General features: G+C 41.7%; 1 protein-coding gene and 1 long non-coding RNA gene across 9 annotated transcripts in view; one reads left to right on the top strand and one right to left on the bottom strand.

Annotated features, from left to right (window-relative positions):
• Positions 1-15096, top strand: part of FAM171A2 (family with sequence similarity 171 member A2) — a 53968-nt gene extending 38872 nt beyond the window's left edge. For 4 of the 8 annotated variants that reach the window (XM_034416033.3, XM_034416034.3, XM_034416032.3 and 1 more), the window contains 5 exons: positions 1168-1326; positions 2198-2374; positions 3431-3547; positions 4308-4434; positions 10830-15096. In XM_034416033.3, the coding sequence (XP_034271924.1) occupies positions 1168-1326; positions 2198-2374; positions 3431-3547; positions 4308-4434; positions 10830-12381 (2132 nt within the window). In that variant the 3' untranslated portion in view covers positions 12382-15096. The remainder of the gene's footprint in view (positions 1-1167; positions 1327-2197; positions 2375-3430; positions 3548-4307; positions 4435-10829) is intronic. The other 4 variants (XM_034416035.3, XM_034416036.3, XM_087892233.1 and 1 more) reach the window with 1 other exon arrangement.
• LOC148114111 (uncharacterized) lies at positions 14275-18748 on the bottom strand. The gene is made up of 2 exons (XR_015733856.1): positions 18520-18748; positions 14275-17301 (listed from the first exon to the last, which is right to left on the bottom strand). It is a non-coding gene; the product is annotated as an uncharacterized LOC148114111 (long non-coding RNA).
• Positions 18749-19357: the final 609 nt, after the last annotated feature.

Genomic DNA, 19357 nt, shown 5'->3' with positions numbered 1-19357 from the left:
GATAACTGTGACTTGGATGAATGGGGATTTCCATAAACATTCTGGAATGATGGTATTGAATGCTAAACTGAAGTCCCCAAAAAAGCCCTGTACATAGGACCCTGGACATTCAAGATGCTGCAGAATTTAGTATAATTGACAGCATCGTCTGCTGATTTATTTGCTCGGTAGGCAAACTACAGATAGTCCTTGGCTGACAACAGTTCATTTAATAACCATTCAAAGCTACAATAGCACTAAAAAGGTGCTGTTTCTCACACTTACGACATTGCTGCATCCCCATGGTTATGTGATCAAAATTCAGGCACTTGGCAATTTACTTATGTTTATGATGGTTGCAGTGTATATTTATGATGGCTGCAATGTCCCGGGATCACATGATCAACTTGTGCCACCTTGTGACAAGCAATGTCAAAGGGCAAGTCAGATTCATTTAACAATTGTGTTAATAAACTGCAGTGATTCACTTAACAACTGTGGCAAGAAAAGTCGTAAAATTGGGCAAAATTCACTTAACACATATTTTACTTAGCAACAGAAAATTTGGGTTCAATTGTGGTTATAATTTGAGGACTGCCTGTACAAGGGGTCTATCAGATCCGTGATGACTTTCAGGTGTCATCTGTATTATCATGATATTACCACATTTTTTCTCATCTTTGCAATCAAAGCATATGGAACTATTCAAAGCCTTTCCTGTTTTCTAGGACCTTGCTACTACCTGCCTAACTGCAACCAATAAGAAAACTATTAAGTCTTTATGTTTCAAGGTGTTATTTGGATTATCAAAAAAACTTAGTAAGGGCAACTTGGGATCTAATATATGACCTGGGTCATAATCAATTCTTTGTTCAAGTTTAGTTTTAAAAGCTGAACAATTTTATAAGATCATATACAAATTTAGTTCAAAAAGGCTGAACAATTTTATACGACTATCATACAGATAACCTCTTTCTTTGTTTTCTCCCACACATAGGGGTTATACTAGAATCTGAATTTATTGAAGGCTGCATCTAGTAGCTAACGACCAAATATTTATGGATACTTTCTTGAGTTATTGCATTGTAAATTTGTGTATTAAGGCACAGCACCAAAAAGTAAGGATTCTATGGTCTTTTATGAATACTGCCCAGTTAGACCAGAAGATTTAAGTATTGATTATTGCAGGAGCTAAGAGCCAGCCATGGGCACAGTTCCAGCGCAAATCTGCTCGCCTGTCCCGCAGTTCCACCTACAGCCAGCTTTCAGCCACTTTGACTGCCGCCAGTGGTGGGCCAGACATGAGAGGGTTCCCGTCCTTCATCGGGGCTGAAAGTAATGGCAGTGGTAAGGGGCCATCATGGAATGTGGGATAGGGAGGGGTGGAGCATTAAAGCTACCCATTATATTATAGCTTATCTCTGACACCAGATTTGGAGATACGAAATATATATTTAACTAGTTTATTGTTGTTGTATTGAGGATGGGAGAAGGAGATCCATATCCTTTATATCTAAGTTCAGGATGTTCAGCTACAGAGTTCCAACTGAGCAGCCAGTTACACTGCCATCATCTATCCTTGAATAGGAAGATTCCCCACTACCGTCTGGAATATGAAATAGAACATCAAATCCCCTTTACTCTGGAATAAGTTATTAAATAAATTGTAACTTATAGCCAGTCCCAAATGGGGGGGGGGGGTATAAGAAACAAAGTAAAGACTTGAAAGAATAATGTTTTTGCTATGAATTACATGAGGTTGAAACCCAGCATTCAGCAATCTATAAAAACCTGAGTGAGCACATATCTATCAAGCTAACACAATAAATTAAATAACTCTCATGCAATTAACTAAATGTTATCTTCCAACTATGCCAGCATTCTGTAGTTTGGACTTCAATTTTTAGCCCAGTCGCATGAAATTTGTTTTCTCAAGTGCCCAATTCCAGCAAGGCCTCCAAGCACAGCTCACTGAGAACAAAGAAACTTTCCGTCCCTCTGAATTCCATCCCCTCCCCGTTTTTTGTAGAGTAACTCTGTATTTTAACAATACATGATTATAATTAAAAATCCTTTTAATCTACCACAATTCATACATTACTCTGCGCAGAATAGTATCTTTTGGATTTTGTCTCTTGAAAATGCATATCCAATGTATATGTGGCTGTGGGGCCTCTGGGGATGTGAGAGTCATTATTTCTTAATTCTCTTTGTACAGCTAGTAATACTTGGTTGGAGTTGGTGCCTATTGTTGCAGTCAGCGTCCACCTCTTCACTGCAAATAGCACAGAAGTCCAGCTTTCTGGCTCAGTCCACCTCTCCATCCCACTGCCACTTGACACAGCTGCTGTAGCAAGTACCAGTGTGCCAGCCTGGCGTTTTGACCTCAAGAGCGGTGAGTAGTGGAATGCTTCTGAATCATATTTTTAACGGTTTGATCATTATTGTATCCAATAATTACAAACATGTGAAGCAAGGAACAATACTGCTTGTATAAACAGAGGCTTTGGCAGGAAGCACACTGAGTGATTAATAGGATCCAAACATCCTCTCCTTCACCCATAGAAGCATGTTTTCGGCAGGATCATAAAATTTACAAGTGCGCCTGGAAAAACATTAGGAAATTGTGCTGGCAAACAAGAACCATGCCTACAAGAACCAAATCTGATGTGGAAGCATTTTGTTCCCAGAAAGAAGAATGAGGATGAGATTGATGGAAGTGTTCTACTGTAATAGTGTAGAGGAATAGACTCCTGGTGCAGATCTTATAATACAAATCTGTAATAATGAAGATGGGAGGTCACTTCTTCATGTATTTTCTTTTTCTTTTTTTAACTTTTTCTTTCCTCTTTTTCTTTTTTCTTGCACTTTTTATTCTTTTTTTGTACTATTTTTCTTTAAGTTTAGTTTGTATTGTACTTCAGCCTTCCAATGTAGAATTGATATGGATATATATGTTTTATTTCTATAATGCCCTCTAAATCTGAGCTCATTTTCTTTGTTTACCCCTATCCTAGCATATAAGCAAAATGCTGTCTGTTCAATACCAGACAGTAGCATTGTTCAATGCTGTTTGATATTGGGATAGGCAGGGTCAGTCAAGGTCTCCTAGCTTCTTTCAGGTTAGGGGCTTGGTTAGAGTTAATGTTGAAGTTATTAAGTGAAATGATGGTACTAGAATTTCAGCTAGGGTAGATATTTTGAGATCCACATCATGTTTTTAGATAGCCTATTCCATATCACAATGTTGTGTTTCTTGTGTACATGAAAACACACTAGGTATGGCACAATACAGATACTGATTACAATATTACAATATATCCATATGTTCTTGAATAATTTTGATTATGAGGGGTTGAGAGGTTAGTGCTGGTGAGTAGTTCCCTTTCTTTCAGGTTATTCAGATGGCTTTTTTAATTGCTGCAGACTCAGTCATATACTCTCTTCTTAGGGCTGTGGATCCGGAATGGAACTGGACTTATCCGCAAGGAGGGAAATCAGCTGTACTGGACATTTGTGTCTCCACAGTTGGGCTACTGGGCAGCCGCTATGCTGTCTCCTGTATCAGGTAAAATTGTCAAAGTCTCTGAGAAGTAAACTGATCTCGGTGAACACAAGGTGTTTTCTTGCATATCTGGTATCATGATATGAGGAAGATTAACATGTTGGATCAATTATCAGTTAGGAGAATGGCACAGTTCCCACGGAGGTCCTTTGTAAGAGTGAAAATGTCTCTGTCTTAACTAATCGAGGGTTAACTTGATTTCTGAAAATTAAATCTAGAGATAGATTTCTGTAACTTTATCCTATTTTCTACAGTAAATCTTGCTAAACCCAGAAAGAATCTTGCTTCCTGTTGCAATAAACTGCCAAGAGTTTGATACTGGTGGGAATTGTTTTGGGGTGTGGCATTTTTGGGATTCTAATTTCTAGAACAACTCTCAGTTTGAGTGGAATGTTTTTCTTCTAACTTTGGGACACATGCCCTGTCTGGTTCATAAGCGCATACAATATCATGACACATGTACAAAAGGGGCGGGGGTGTTTATTATTCTCCCCCACCCACCCACCCCAATCTTTTCTACACAAATTTTCCAGAGGAATATCTTATTCTCTAAATCTTTTGATGCTTTGACCTTTTTAATTGTTATTTATGTTATTTTAATTAAACTGCATTTTTTTAAAAAAAAACGCAATTGTAAGCCATCCAGAGATTGTAACTTAAAGGGCTTTATATATAGATTCTCATAATAGATAACAAATACTATTTCCAAGTCGAGTGAAAAAGGGCCCCATACTATCTAATCATAAAAGCTGCTTCTTTGCAGGACTGGGAACTTCAACAGCAGGAATTAAAGATATTGCTACCTACCATACTATATTTCTACTTACTATTTTGGGTGCCCTGGCATTGCTGGTCCTCATTTTGCTCTGCCTGCTTATCTACTATTGCAGGTAAGTGCCACTCTTTCTCTCATCTCTCCTTCTGTCTCACCACTTGTTTCAAACTTGAGCCCATTTCTAAAACCATTTTTTATAGTCCTACATTACCGTGTTTTCCCAAAAATATGACCTATTCAAAAGTAAGGCCAAGTCCTATTTTTTTGGGGGGGGGACTGATAATATACACCCTACCTGAAAAATAAGCCCTAGTGAAGGGGTGGGTATGGCCAGCACAGGAGGCAGTCTTTCCCTTCCCCAGTCACCTCATGGCTGCTGGCCCCCTTAACTATGGCCTGCGGATCAGCTGGTCCAGCGAGGGGCCGGGAGTTCTGTCTCTCCAGCTGCCAGGAGATATTTCCAGTGCACTGTTGCTAGCCCCAGCCCTGCCCATATTGCCAGACAACCTTGCAGCCGAGGGCCCCTCTGTTCCGCAGCTCACCTTGTGCCTATGTAGCAGGTGGCGACCACGGCTTGCGCTCCTCCACACATGGAGCTTGGGTTTTGCTTAGGCTGCTGCTACAATGAGGCAAAAAGCCATGTGGCCCATCAGAATCGGTCCCCCCCCCTCGCTTCCCACAATCTTCCACAATTGCCTGTCCTTTTCTCAAGCAGCAGCAGCTGGGTAGAGGCAGCAGGGGGGGGCGGGGGGGAAGCCGATTCCAATGGTGCTTTCTGCCTCATTGTAGCGGCAGCCTAAACAACACCCAATTCCAGGCCTGGCGGAGTGCAAATTGGGCTCGCCGCCTGTTCCATAGCCACAAGGTGAGCTGCGGAACAGAGGGGCCCTCGGCTGCAAGGTTGTCTGGTGCTGTGGGCAGGACTGGAGCTAGCACGAGTGCGCTGGAAATATCTCCAGGCACCCAGAGAGACTGAACTCCTGGCCCTTGCTGGATCAGCTGATCTGCGGGCCACAGTTAAGGGGCCCAGCAGCCATGAGGTGATCACGCTCACCATCTCCTGCACCTCAAAAAAAAAAAAAAAAAAGACCTCTCCGAAAATAAGCCCAAGTTTTTATTTTCAAGTCTAAAAGAAAATAAGACCCGGTCTTATTTTCGGGGAAACACGGTAGGACTGTAACAAAGGCTTACTTATTGCAAATTATTTTATTTCATTTGGATATTGTTATATTCATTTTATTTGAATTACTGCAGTAATTGAACCTGAATCCATGAAATTATGTGCATCTCCTGTTTCCATCTAAACTCAGAAGTTGCAACTGCCCACCATCAGTAAAATCAGCATAATAGAATGTTTACTTCTGTGAGTTTCAGGCAGGGCATTTTGAAACCAATACACTCCTGCATGCAATCAGTTGGGACAGAGTGTAGGCATGGCAGCTGAGCTGAGGGTTGCAAGATTCCTTTGGAATTTTGGACAGCTGTTCCAAACACTTTGACACCAGTCACTGGACAATGTCAGGCAGTCTTTGTGGCTAATTAGTAATGGATCAGCTTCTTTCCTGTCCTTATCTCCAGGGCCCATTTTCTTCAACCTTGGCCTTTCATGCCATATTTTAGTTAAGTTAAAAGGTTTCAAACTTTTTCAGGCCATAGAACTCCTGAACATACTATAAATATGTACCGTATTTTTTGCACTATAAAACGCACTAGACCATAAGACGCACATTAGCTTTAGAGAAGGAAAACAAGAAAAAAAAATCTGCCTCTGCCTCCCAAATCCATCCGCTATTCATCTGGCTAATATCCTTGCAGTAAACAACAAACAGCCTGGTCAGCTTCAGCACATTATCACAGCCCCAGCACGTGGCTCATCAGGGCTCTGCTCCATTGTGCCCACCACTGGTCAACTGAGCTGAGCCGCTGTCACTGCTGGGGAACACTGGAGCCTTCGCACAGACTCCACAGACACACAGACATTTCCACACACTTTTTTTGGGGGGGGGGAGTGCATCTTATAGTGTGAAAAATATGGTATATGTGTGTATAACATACAATAAAAAGGACAGTGTCTCTAAGTGTGCAAAAGTGCCTTTTCCTCAGACTTGAAGGAAACGTGCAATTCAGTGTGAAAATGGAGAAGAGTAATACAGATCAGTAGCTTAAGCTTTGAGGGGAATTTGAACCCAGGCCCTTAGAAAGTAAGAGTTATCCATGATCACTGGTGCATCTCAAATCCTTCTCACTTACGCCAACAAAACATTTTATTTCCAGAAGTCCAGAAACATGTGCTAGAATTAAGAATCTTGGACAAGTGTGTATTTCTAGCAAGTAGAGTATTTTTTCTGTTTCATAAACTTAGAGCCAGAAATGAACCCAGTTTAAAGTCTGGAACTATACTCACCTTCCTTTTATCACCAAACATAGTTCTTTGGGATCCAAACCAAGATTTATTCAAACTGATCTCCTTAGAGAGCCACAAATGTCACAAATAGAGGGTTTGATAAATTTTCATGCAATTCAGGTAAATTAAATCTGAAAATTGACCTGGACATAGCAATGAACACACATAGAGAATACATTTAGATTCTGTTACTCATTATGCTGATTTTAAATTATAGAATTCCCTGATATCCCAAGAGAGCCAATTTAGTGTTATGGTTAAGGCATCAAGCTAGAAACCAGGAGAATATGAGTTCTAGTCCTGGCTTAGCTACAAACCCAGCTAACTGACCTTATGCACTGTCTCTCAGACCTAGGAAGGAGGCAATGACAACCCAATTCTGAAATACTTTACCAAAAAAACTGCAGGGTTTATTATGGAATGGAGGGAAAAAATGTCCCAAAAGAAAGGTGGGAATTCAAAAGGAGAAAGAAGTTATGATTTAAAGACCTGGATTATTACTAAAAGCAAACCCTTAATTCACAAGGGTGGAAGGGCAATTATTTTCTTTGGAAAAAAGCCATTTTAATCTTCCTTTATGCATATGGAAACATATTTGGCAGTGAATTATACATTGACTCCTGATAACTATGTCATTCTTTCTTTGATCCCTCTATGCCCCTAAGTAGATACTTGGTTTGCTGTGATCCCAAAATTGCCAGTTGCTTATTTTTTAAAAAGATGTTCTTCTATATTGTATTAATACTTTTATTTATACATGTCTGCCTGCCTTCTAATTTGGGTATTGCTTATCTAGGAGGAAACAATTCATAAGGTGGAAATGTTTTTTCCTATTGTGACAGTATGTGAAAAAGGGTGAGAAAAGCTTGAGAAACAGGATGAAGAGACGCTGCCTATAGAATCGTCAGATAAGGCATAGATCAAAGATTCATAATGGCAGAGAAAGAAGCTCAGACGTGGCCCCCTCTAACTTCTCTGGCTAGCTCCGATAGGAATTCAGGAGCATTGGTTGAGCTGCCATCTGTTGTGCTGCCAAAGATTGAAACAAATTCTGCCCCAGCTATTAGTTATATCATGGCATTCTGCAAATTGGTCATCTGTGCATCCACTGCTGCTGGTGTTACAACAACATAGCAGCCAGATGCTCAACAAACAGCAGATTTCCTTGAAGACTGGAGGCCATTTCTGAAATTCCTCTTTGGAAGGGAATAGCAGACTTGCAAAGTGGTCAGCCTTCCCAGGTAAACCAGACAGGAAACACAAATAGATGAACTAATTCTATTTTATTGTAAGGCTACATTACAGGTAGTCCTTGATTTAAAACCACAATTGGACCAAACTTTCTGTTACTAAATAATGTAGCCATAAAGTGAAACAATCCCAATTGCAGCTGTAGCTCCAGGCATGCAAATCCTTACTCAGGAAGTGGAGGGAGTCCTAAGTACTGTATTTTTCAGAGTATAAAATGCACCTTTTTCCTCCCCAAAAAAGGGTGAAAATCTGGGTGCGTCTTATACTCCAAATGTAGCCCCGCCCAGCTTCTCAAACGGAGGTTTGAGTGGCTGAAAAAAGCATCAGAAATGAAGCTTCAGAAAAGAAGCCCCCAAACAGAGGCTTCAGAGGCTTTTTTCCTGAAGCTCTGTTTTGGAGGCTTTCAGAGGCAGGGAAAAGATTTTTCTGAAACAGAGTTTCAGAAGTTTCAGAGGCAGAAAAAAAAAGCAAGGCACAGAGCTCACAACCAAGGAACCTGTTGCTAAAATTCACCTCTGGGAACAGCTGATTTGGGGTTTTCCGGGAGGTGGATCCACCTGCCAATCAGCTTTTTTCTTATTTTCCTCCCCAAAAACTAAGGTGCATCTTATACTCCAGTGCGTCTTATACTCCGAAAAATACGGTAAGTGCAGTGAAAAGCTGCTACACCTCAGAAAGTGCCAAGTGCCAAAGAAACCCCAATGGTGTTAACACAAAGCAGCTGCCCCAAGCTAGTCACTCTTGCTGCCCTGCATTCCACTATCTTAGCCATCTTCATCCTATTACTGATACATTGGCTCAGCCTGACCCTTTTTAAGGCAGCTGTTGGCATTGCCAGGCCTTTTTCTCAAGGCCACTTACTCTTTTCTCCATGTAGCACACAGTTTTGTTCAAATTGCATGTGGCCTTCTTGCAATGTTTTAGAAAGCCTCAAAAGCCTTGCAAGAAGGCTGTATGTAATTTGATCATCATTGCAACTGGCAGCAAAGCCATGGAGTTCAGGGGAACCAAAAGGGCAGAGATAGGAGGAGATGGAAGAGAGGAACTGAAGCATCCCTGTAGTCATTAAGTGCAGGCACACTGCCAAGGGCCTAAATTTTGATCACATGACCAAACATGCACTGCAATGGCCATAACTTTGGGATACAGTTGTAAGTCCATTTTTTATAGCACTGTTCTGATTTTTGAAGGTCGCTGAATAAATGGTTGTTGAATGACATGTTACAGATGTCAAGGACTATCTGTAACAGAATTTTGCAAGTGTGAAAGCACAAATGTCCCACTGTCTCCTTTATAGCCTAAGAGATTAGGGAGGATCCCTTCTGAATTTCTTTCTTCCACCTATTATGCAGGTATGGGCTATGCCCGCTTTCTCTTATCTGACCGTTCCCTAGGCAACATTTTCATTCTGTTTCTGAAGATTTTTCTCATATTCCATTACCATGTTTCTCCGAAAATAAGACCAGGTCTTATTTTCTTTTGACCCTCAAAAAAACAGCTAGGGCTTCTTTTTGGGAGGTCTTATTTCCCCCACCCATGTACCGTTATGCGGCAGGGGGGGTGAGCGGCCCCTTGCACCAGCTTCCCAAAGGGTTGCAGCAGGCTATCCCACCATTGATGAAACAGCTGTTTTGCAGGTGCTGCTCAGGCTGCCATCTTCAGCAAACGTGGTAATCTCCTCCCACACCTCCAGATCAACCTTTCAAAGAGGAATTTCACCACAATGAAGAGGCAGCTGAAGGCAGTGTTTGCATTGGGTTGGGCTTTCTCCTGCCTGTCCTCCTTTTCTCAGTCTATGCTGCCCCATGCAGAGCTGATAAGAGAGCTGCAGCGCCTGCCAGGGCCCGAAAAGTGCCAGGCTCAGCATAACTGTAAGCCCGATGTCCACAGCACTGAATAGGCATGCAGGCCAGCACTTAGCAGCCCAAAGGTGGCAGCAGGCGAGGCAACACAGGCAGCACAGCTCCACCTGCGACGCCAGCACCATGGGGCCTGCTGCAGCTGAGAAGGGTCCCAGAGCAGCTGGGCCAACAGGCAGAGTGGATGAGAAGCTCCTCACCGGCCAGGCATTGAAGCTCCGCCACTGCTGCTGGGGGAGAGAGAGAGAGAGAGAGATCCAATCCAACCTGTGCCCCCCCTCTCTCTCTCACACACACACACATACACACACACACAGAGGTTCCTCACACACACACCATCCAAGGCAGCCACATTCCTTCACTAACCTGCTTTCCAGTTCTGTTCTCTGCTGCGTGTGCAGGGCAAGAAGTCTGTGGGACTACAGTAAAAAAAAATACCATAATTCAGACCTTCCAACTTCTCATGAAAAAAAAATATTGCAAAATTGGAAGGTCTCAACTATTTTTTTTTACCGTAGTCCCACAAACTTCTTGCCCTGCACACCCAGCGGAGAACGGAGCTGGAAAGTAGGTTATTGAAGGGATGTGGCTGCCTTGGAGGGACCTCTTTGTGTGTGTATATGTGTGTGTGTGTGTGTGTGTGAGAGAGAGAGAGAGAGAGAGAGAGAGAGAGAGAGAGCACATCACCGCCAGCCCTCCAAGGTTGGATCGGATCTCTCTCTCTCTCTCTTCCCCAGCGGCAGTAGTGGAGCTTCAGTGCCTGGACAGCAAGGAGCTTCTCACCCACCTTATTAAGTGAGACCTTTTCAGAGGAATATCTCTGGAAAACATTTGTGCAGAGATATTCCAGTTGAAGTTAATAAGATGGGAATTTTCAGGCATCATAGAAGATCTTTTCTGTGCAGAGGATGTGATATGTCATAACTTGAATTATGATACCTTTCCATCTGTACAGATCTTTGTAACTATTTTCTTTCTTTACTTCTTTCTCTCTAGGAGACTATGTCTCAAGCCACGTCAACAACATAGAAAGCTTCAGCTTTCTGGGGCTCTGGATGCATCCAAGAAAGATCAAGCTACATCAATGTCACAGATTAATCTTATTTGTACCAGCCATATGGAGACAGCTTCATCCAATGGGGACATAGATGTGCATACACCCATCCTCAAATCAGCCTTCTCCTCTTCCAGGGAGTTTGAGAGCTCCCGTGAGGAATTCTTCAAACAAATGCCAAACCAGAAAATTCGTCATGCTAGCAAGGCCTCCACAGTAGACACACTGAGCCAGCGTGGTGGTCCAAAGGATGACTATCCCCGAATGGTGGAGGGATATTCATTGAAAGCAGCCCGGTCTATGGATACCTCTGGCACACTAGAACCCCCTCTCTTGGAAGATTACAAGCGTAACTATTCACATCAGCGTGTGGAAGACAAGTGCAATGAGACACAGCGCAAACAAACACGGAATGATAGCAAGCCTTATTTGCAGGAGCCCCCATCACCACCATCTCTCCCAGCTCCTTTTGACCATTATATGGCCCATAAAGTGGATGCCAAACCTCCTGATTTCATGATGTCACAGTCTGTAGACCACCTGGCCCGTCCCACCTCTCTGAGTCAACCTGGACAGCTGATCTTCTGTGGTTCTATTGACCATATGAAAGATACAGTGTACCGAAATGTCATGCCAACCCTTGTAATTCCTGCCCACTATATGCGTCTGGCTCCAACAGAGCAGACAAATACGGGCTCTGAAAATCAACCAGATATGGACCCAACTACTATGGGACTCCCTCATCAATTTGGTCCCCAGGAACAACAGAGACAGCAGCAGCTCCTCCAACAGCAGCTTCAACATCCACAGTTCCAACTACAGCAACATCAAGTGGAAGACCCGGAGGGGAAGGGTTGGGGACCCCACACGCAATCTGTCAGTGGTTCAGTCACCATACCCGTGTTGTTGAATGAGTCCACTATGGCCCAACTAAATGGGGAGCTACAGGCACTGACTGAGAAGAAGTTGCTGGAACTGGGTGTAAAGCCACATCCACGAGCCTGGTTTGTATCTCTGGATGGACGTTCGTCTCAAGTCCGTCATTCTTACATTGATCTCCAGGGCCCTGAGAGGAATCGCAGCAATGATGCCAGTCTGGACTCAGGTGTGGATGTCAATGAAGCCAAGCCCACCAAGCGCCTGAAGGAGGAGCGCATGGGTCCAACATATTCTAAACTGGTCTTTGCCGATGCTGACACAGAACAAAGCAGCAGCGAGAGCCGCACTGCAATTTGTTCTCCCGAGGACAACTCACTCACCCCTCTGCTGGATGAAAACACTGACCACCGTGCTGCTACAATTCCACGACATGGGCGCAGCCGTGGCAACAGCTCTCGCAGCAGCAACAGCAATAGCGAACTGCGCCGTGACTCAATGACCAGCCCAGAAGATGACAGCAACGAACCTTCTGAAGGAACTGATGACCAGGGAGACAAGAAGAGTCCATGGCAGAAACGTGAAGAACGACCTCTCATGGTCTTCAATGTGAAGTAGCTAGGAGGAGGAAGACAGTTCACCCTCATTGTATACTTTGGGTGGGGGAGGATAAGGCACCAGAACCATGGAGATCAGTATTGCCTTTGAATCTCGTCTGGCTTCCTTTTCTCTCCATCTCAAGTGCTCAGCTGAACTGAAGCCCTTATGTTTTGACAGAAGAGATGAATGAACAGAGCAAGAAATAATGCAGCCAAGCTGCATTAATGTTTTTTTCCCCCAGCCACTAAAGATGCTGTCTTGCTCAAGGCAGGTTAAGAAGTGCCACAGCAAACTACCTAAGAAAATTTGGCCTCTTTGTTTCCACCAACCACTGTGAACCAAGCAATCCGGGGCACAGAAATTACAAAGGATGTAATGACAGCGAAGGAAGTTTCATTGTTCTGTAACTCTTGTCAATCTGTGGAGAGGATACTGCTTGTCCCATGTGGTTCCAGTTCCTAGAATCCCTTATTTCCCACCCAGTTTGGTATAACCAGAACTAGTGCTGTCCCTCTGTCCTGACACTTTGGGAACAGAGGTGCAGTGGAAAGGCATGACTCAACTCTACAACCCTCTTGCCCTCAGGGCTTTGTACAGTTCTTTTTTAAAATTAAGTCCTGTGGATTTTCTAAGCCAAAAGCTTGGAGGGGTGCCCAGGGCTCTAGGTTGATGTCCATCTGTGCCTGTCATCCTTTTATGATCCAACAATTTGGATTACAGTACAGGGCCCAGACAAGGAGGGTGGGTTTGGGGAAATTTGGGCATTAGTGTGGGTAATATACATATGTGTGTGCATGCGTGTACGTCAGTGGTGGGTGGGAGTCTGAGCCATGTATGTGTGGATAGATGTGTCTGACCTCGCTGCCAAATGAACTCCTTATTGGAGTCATCTCTGTGCCCCCTCCCCCTTTTTTCCTTGTGCCTGCAACTCCTCTGTCTCCTCCAAGTGCCTTCTGGCCCCAATGTCTCCCTCCCTCCGCCCAACCAGGCAGCTGTGAATGAAATCTTGATATCTGTAGAGGCATACAGGCATACCATCTGTTCATAGCTGCTCAGATCTTCCTTTCTGTATAATCCCCTTTTTTCCTGCAGTGAGTGCTTGGCAGGGGGATCAAGAAGGGGGATTGCTGAAGGAAAAACCAACTGACACATCTCTGCTTGTAAACATAGGGGCCAACTTGCTAAGCCATCAGCACAGACTTAGGGAATTGAGCCAACCAGCAACACAGTTGTGGTGTTTGGGATCTTAAAGAGCAGCAGGACCAGGTCTTACTTGGTCTTACAAAAGTAATAGGCATGATGAGCAATCCCAAGTAAGGCATTTGTGGAGATCTTGGAGCCCATTGTAGCACATGATTTCATCTGTAGAAAGGAATGGGGAACTACTAGACAGCCCCACACTGATTTTTTTTTGTCAATCAAATTGGAAGATAATAAATGGGGTTGGGCACATAGTGGCTACAAATAAGAAAGTGGAATCTAAGAGCCTTTTTAGCATTTTATTTTTGTGTTTAAAGACAATAGGACTTTTATCAATCAGGCTCACATCCTTTTGTAATAACAGAAGGCAGCAAAGGCTGAAATAATTTGGGGAAATATTTTATTTCAGACTCGCCTTTATACTGAGATTTGAAGACCTTAAAATAGAGGTGGGAATTCTTAACTTTTGAGGGCAACATTCTTTAGAAGTAAACTGGGAGGCTACATGTTAATGACAGCTGGGCCAGAATTGAAAGTGGGTAGGATTTTATCCCATCCTTTTCTCTTTCTTTCAAACCCACCCCCATCATCTCCAGCCCTGAAAATTGCTAGAGAAAGGACAGATTCCTCATTAGAGGCCTAAGTTGGTTACCTAGAGCACATCTTCCCCTACTGTTTTAGTTACTTGATCTATTTGTCTGCATTTCTTGGTTTTCTTATTTTTTCTAATTGTCATTTTTCTCTCTCTGCTTGAAGATATTGTCTTTTCTGAAGGGCACTTCTTTCTTTGCCAAGATCTGGATAATCTGACTTAAAAATAGGTCTTTATTCATTTCAACTTTAGTTGATATTTTCAGAATAGAACATAACTTACAGTGTGAAAGGAGCACTTACTATATGCTCAAAAATATTGGTTTTTATTTGCTTGCTCCAGGGATGAGCCTTACTAATGAAAAAAGGTTCTGGGACTGAGCGCTATTTGTATAAAGATGATTTTTTTCCATTATAATTCAAATTATTTTTTTCAGTTCAATAATTGCCTTGAGATTATTTTCTTTTAATTATTTAAGTAATTTCCATATTTTGCCTTCTTCCACAGCATTACATTGAATCGTTTTTATGTTCATAGGATTTTTTTTCCTGAAAGACCATCATTGGAATCACTAACTGTGGAACTCCCCAGTACCCAATGTGACTGATGCAAGATTAATACTTTTCAAACTGCTTCAGAAATAATCCAATTACTTACATGAAGTCTTGACCCAAAATTGCAGAAAATGTTCATATCTGATTAATTTTGCAACTTATTCATTTGAGAACTATTTATGTTCTGTAAATCAGGTATAACCTTTTTCCAACTGCGAGTGACACTGCAAGACCATTCTCTCAAAACATTTTGTCTCTTTCCATGTTCCACTAATGATAGATATTATCTGAGTAGTGCAAGAGAATTCTGTATTTGTAACCTGACTACCCAGTTAATCACTAATCTCTCTCAAGTAAAGCTGTGCCTAACATGGTTTTAAGATATCACACTGGTGTGATCTGATAATTATAGCGCTCTACAAAGATAGTGGGATTTTAGTCAAACCCGAAGAAAGTTTTTAAAAAGTCAAGGAAGTATTAATCATTCCGTCACCCCACACAAAACCTCAGAACCAGAATTTTTTTACTTCCAATCAATGTACAATGCTGCTTTCTATAATTTTATAGCTGAAAAAAAACCTTGCATCCAGGAGCTAATAGCAAGGTATGCCCTCTGATATACATGTATCTTTAACTATCTTCTACTTTCTCCAGTGACCTCAAACTGCCAAACAAGCATTTGAGGTTTTTTTAATGATCTGAAGAAAAAATACCGTAGTTGATCAAATTTGGCAAAATAGAGGACTCAGTGCTATTGTTGGTGAACCTTCCTATTTGTTCTTTAGAATGGTATTAATATATAAATCTTCTGAATTTATCACAGCAACATTGCACAGTGGTGATTTCCTCTCCCAAGAGGGTTTATTTTTCTTCTAAGCTTTGATGTCCCTCTGAAACTAATAGAAGGATTACCTTTTCGAAAGACAGATCTCACACAAGAGAGGGAATTACTGGTTTATTGGTAGCTTATTTATACTATCTCTTTTCAAAGCTATAACTCTTTAATAATAACCTAAGACCTGGAAGGCAAGTGCAAGGGACAATATTGGGGGGAAACTTCATTCCTGAATTACAATTACTATTAGGAAAAGGTATAAAGTAACTATAGCTGTCTTAGCAGTTTGGCGTCCTCCCCTTTCGCACAAACATCAGAATAGAGTGAATAAATACAATATGCTAATCTTAACATTTATACATGGAAGCAGTAAACATTATTCAGTGTGGAAAGTACATATGTTTGCCTGCACAAGAAGCAGCAGCCTTCAAAGTGAACAATGCAGTCTTAGTCACTACTGTGTGGGTGGGATGGAGAGGACTAAAGTTGGATTGCCTGCTCTAGAGTCTAGACTCTATTCTAAATGTTTGAGCTGCTTAAAAATACAGCAATTTCAAACATTTTGTGATGATGAATAAAAATTTGGGGGGGGGGCAGAAGGAATTTTATGAAAGTTAGGAATAATGTGGAGCAATGTGAATAAGGATAAAATATTTTTAAATATCTTGGCTAGTCTATGTAGTCTTTGAGACTACAAAAAATTCAGATTCAGCTGAAATAAGTGAGATAAGAGAAAATCTAGGTCTTGGCTATCAATTAGTATTTGATTGGATTTATATAACTTAAAGCTTTAGCTATTATTTGATTCATAACAAGAGGTATTTCTGTTCTGATTCACAGGTTTAACTTCTTTAAAACGTGAGCACATATTCAGGTAGTCCTCGATTTATGACCACAACTGAGCCCAAAATTTCTGTTACTAAGCAAGACATTTGTTAAGTGAATTTTGCCCCATTTTATGATATTTCTTGCTATAGTTGTTAAGTGAATTAATGCAGTTGTTAAATTAGTGACACAGTTCTTAAGTTAATCAGGCTTTTCCATTGACTTTCTTGTCAGAAGGTCGCAAAAGGTGATCACATGACCCTGGGATGCTGCAATCATCATAAATATGAGTCAGTTACCAAGGGTCTAAATTTTGATCACTGACCTTCAGGATGCTGCAACAGTAGTTAAGTGTGAAATACAATAATAACTCACTTTTTTCAGTGCTGTTGTAATTTTGAATGGTCACTAAATGAACTGTTGTAAGTCAAAGACTATCTGTACATTGTGGCTATCATCTTTATGGAATAAAACCACAGAGCCATAAAAGCAATTCTGGTACATAAGGCATCTAATTGCATTATCACATTTTGATGCCATCAGTGTTTGAATTGTCCAGGGGCTTTTGATTAGCCTAGAGCAGGGATGTCAAACTCACGTCGTCACAGTGGCATCATGTGACGTACCAGGACTTTTTCCCCCTTCGCTAAAATGAGTATGGCCAGTGCATGACACATCTAGGCCGTGGGCCGGGAGCTTGCCAGCCCTGGCCTAGAATAAAAATCTCAGTAATAGAATAGGAAACAAAATTAACTGAAAAGTACAGTGTGTGGAAAAACTGAGACTTACAGAAGTACTGTATGTATTTAAAAATACTAAAAAGGATACAGACTCTCCTCCCCCACATCCAGCATGTCTGTAGATAAAAGAAACAGATTCCCTCAGTGTGACTTCTGGTGATTTTAAGGCAGCTGTTTATACAGTTCTCAGACCTGTAAGGGCAGAATAGAAGAATGGATAAGGAAAGGCTGCTGGCCTATAGGTAAATAAAATTAGAATGTATTTCAAGGTTCATTATTTCTTCTATCTGTTTATCTGAAACAAGAGGTAATAGTTGCTGTTTATAGAGAATAAATCTTTAGAATGGCAATACAGAAAATTAGGTCTTTAAATAAAACCTGTCTTATAAAAGTAGCTTCATATTATTGGGCTAGTTCATAATTGAGTTGCCTGATATTCTTTTAACATTCCAGTCTTCTCCTTTTTGCATTTGGTGGTGATAGAAACCTATGAGTGATGGCTTTTAAAGTTTACTGAATATTGAAGCGGGAAAAGGAACACGAAAGTAATGTGTGTTGTATGTCAATGATGTCCCACACTGTGTGGAGATAAGTAAATCTCTTTCAGATCAGATATTGTTCGAGTAATGACGGGAGCTTGTCAGCCATAGATATGTGGTTTCCCCAATGCCTTTTTAAAACATTTTTGAGTTTTTTTAAATCCATAGCTCTAATACCCCTTAAAGATCTCCCAATTATGTTATTAAAACTGGTTTCTCTCTGTATGGCCCTGTGAGGGGGATGCTGCAAAAATAGTGCAGCAGTATTGTTCTCAAGTTGGGAATAGATGATAATAATTCGATGCTTGAAAATACTCCACAAGCCTATTGTCCTCTCAATAAATGTAGGTAAGCATTTTAATAATTTGCATGACAAACTTGGGAAATGGAGACCAGCAAGTTCCTTCATTAGTTCATATGGTTAACTTTCTCCAACTTTTACAGATGTTATACAAATGCGTAAACTACTGGCTTCCACTACTGTGGAAACTGATTCAACACATCCCAAAAATATAAGGTTAAGGAAGATTATGATATATCATCTCACACTTTTGGTAACACAACCAGTGCAAAGTCTCCCTTTTATTTAAAGAAGAAAATCCTCCTTAATGCCTTCGCTATGGTTAATTTCCAGAAATAAAAATATTCTTGCAAGGTATTGTTGAAGATCATCTTTGGAGGACATAAACGCCATTCTTCGTACAATTCATTACAATACACCTGTCAAGGCATCCTTTTTAAAATTATCAGCAGGGCTAAGGCCATGTCATTTTAGTCTAATAGCAAAAATAAACAATTTTATTCTATAAAAAAAATCTCTTGTAATTTTGCTCATGTGTTTCTGTCCTAATACGCCGGCAACAATTTATACCTCACGAGTTACCGTTGCCTTCTCCTGACAAAGAACCTTTGCTCTTCGTCAGCCAAGGGGGATCCTCCCCTTTTGCTGGCACTGAATGTCACTGTGCGACTCTACCGGGGGACCAGCCACAAATTCCATTGGCTCGTTTAAATCGGGAGTCGTTTCCAGCTTCTATCCTGCCTTCCGACAGCCCCCCCCCCCCGCCTCAGCTTCCCGACAGGAAGCAAAGCTTCCGGTCAAGGGAGAGACAAGCTGTGAGACTCGTTTCCCTCCGCCGCCCCCCTCCCCCCCCCGAACAAAGATGCGAGTAACAAAGACCTTCCACGGTGTGTGTGTGTGTACACACGGTGTGTGTACACACGGTGTGTGCGTACACACACACACACACACACCATCTTATCGCCCCGCCCTCGCCCCTAGTTGTGGATTATGTAGCTATCGCGAGACCTTCGGATACAGACTCTCAGCAAAGGACCAAATCTTGATAGCTCTGAGCTATCACCAGTATCTATTATGGATACTGGTGAAAGTTTGTGTATTATAATCTGCACTGGCAAAACTGTTTTCGGCTTAAAAATCTACACCAAAAAGCACCAGGGGTGGGCAAGTGTGGCCCTTTTACAACCTGTGGACTTCAGCTCCCAGAATTCCTGAGACAGCCAGACGGAGTTGAAGTCCACAGGTTGTAAAAGGGCCACACTTGCCCACTCCTGCACTAGTATATTAACTGTACTAGTATATTAACTATAACTAGTTAATATTTCTAGTTAAGAAAATCACTTGAAGAAACTAGAAGCATTTGAAATGTGGATTTTACAGACAACTGTTATGTATAAGCTGGGTTAAC

This window comes from Pantherophis guttatus, chromosome 4, assembly GCF_059756535.1.
Source record: "Pantherophis guttatus breed Tessera chromosome 4, ASM5975653v1, whole genome shotgun sequence".
In the NCBI taxonomy this organism is placed as follows: domain Eukaryota; kingdom Metazoa; phylum Chordata; class Lepidosauria; order Squamata; family Colubridae; genus Pantherophis; species Pantherophis guttatus.
Note: the sequence above shows the minus strand (reverse complement) of the source record. Positions and strands in the feature narration are given on the sequence as shown.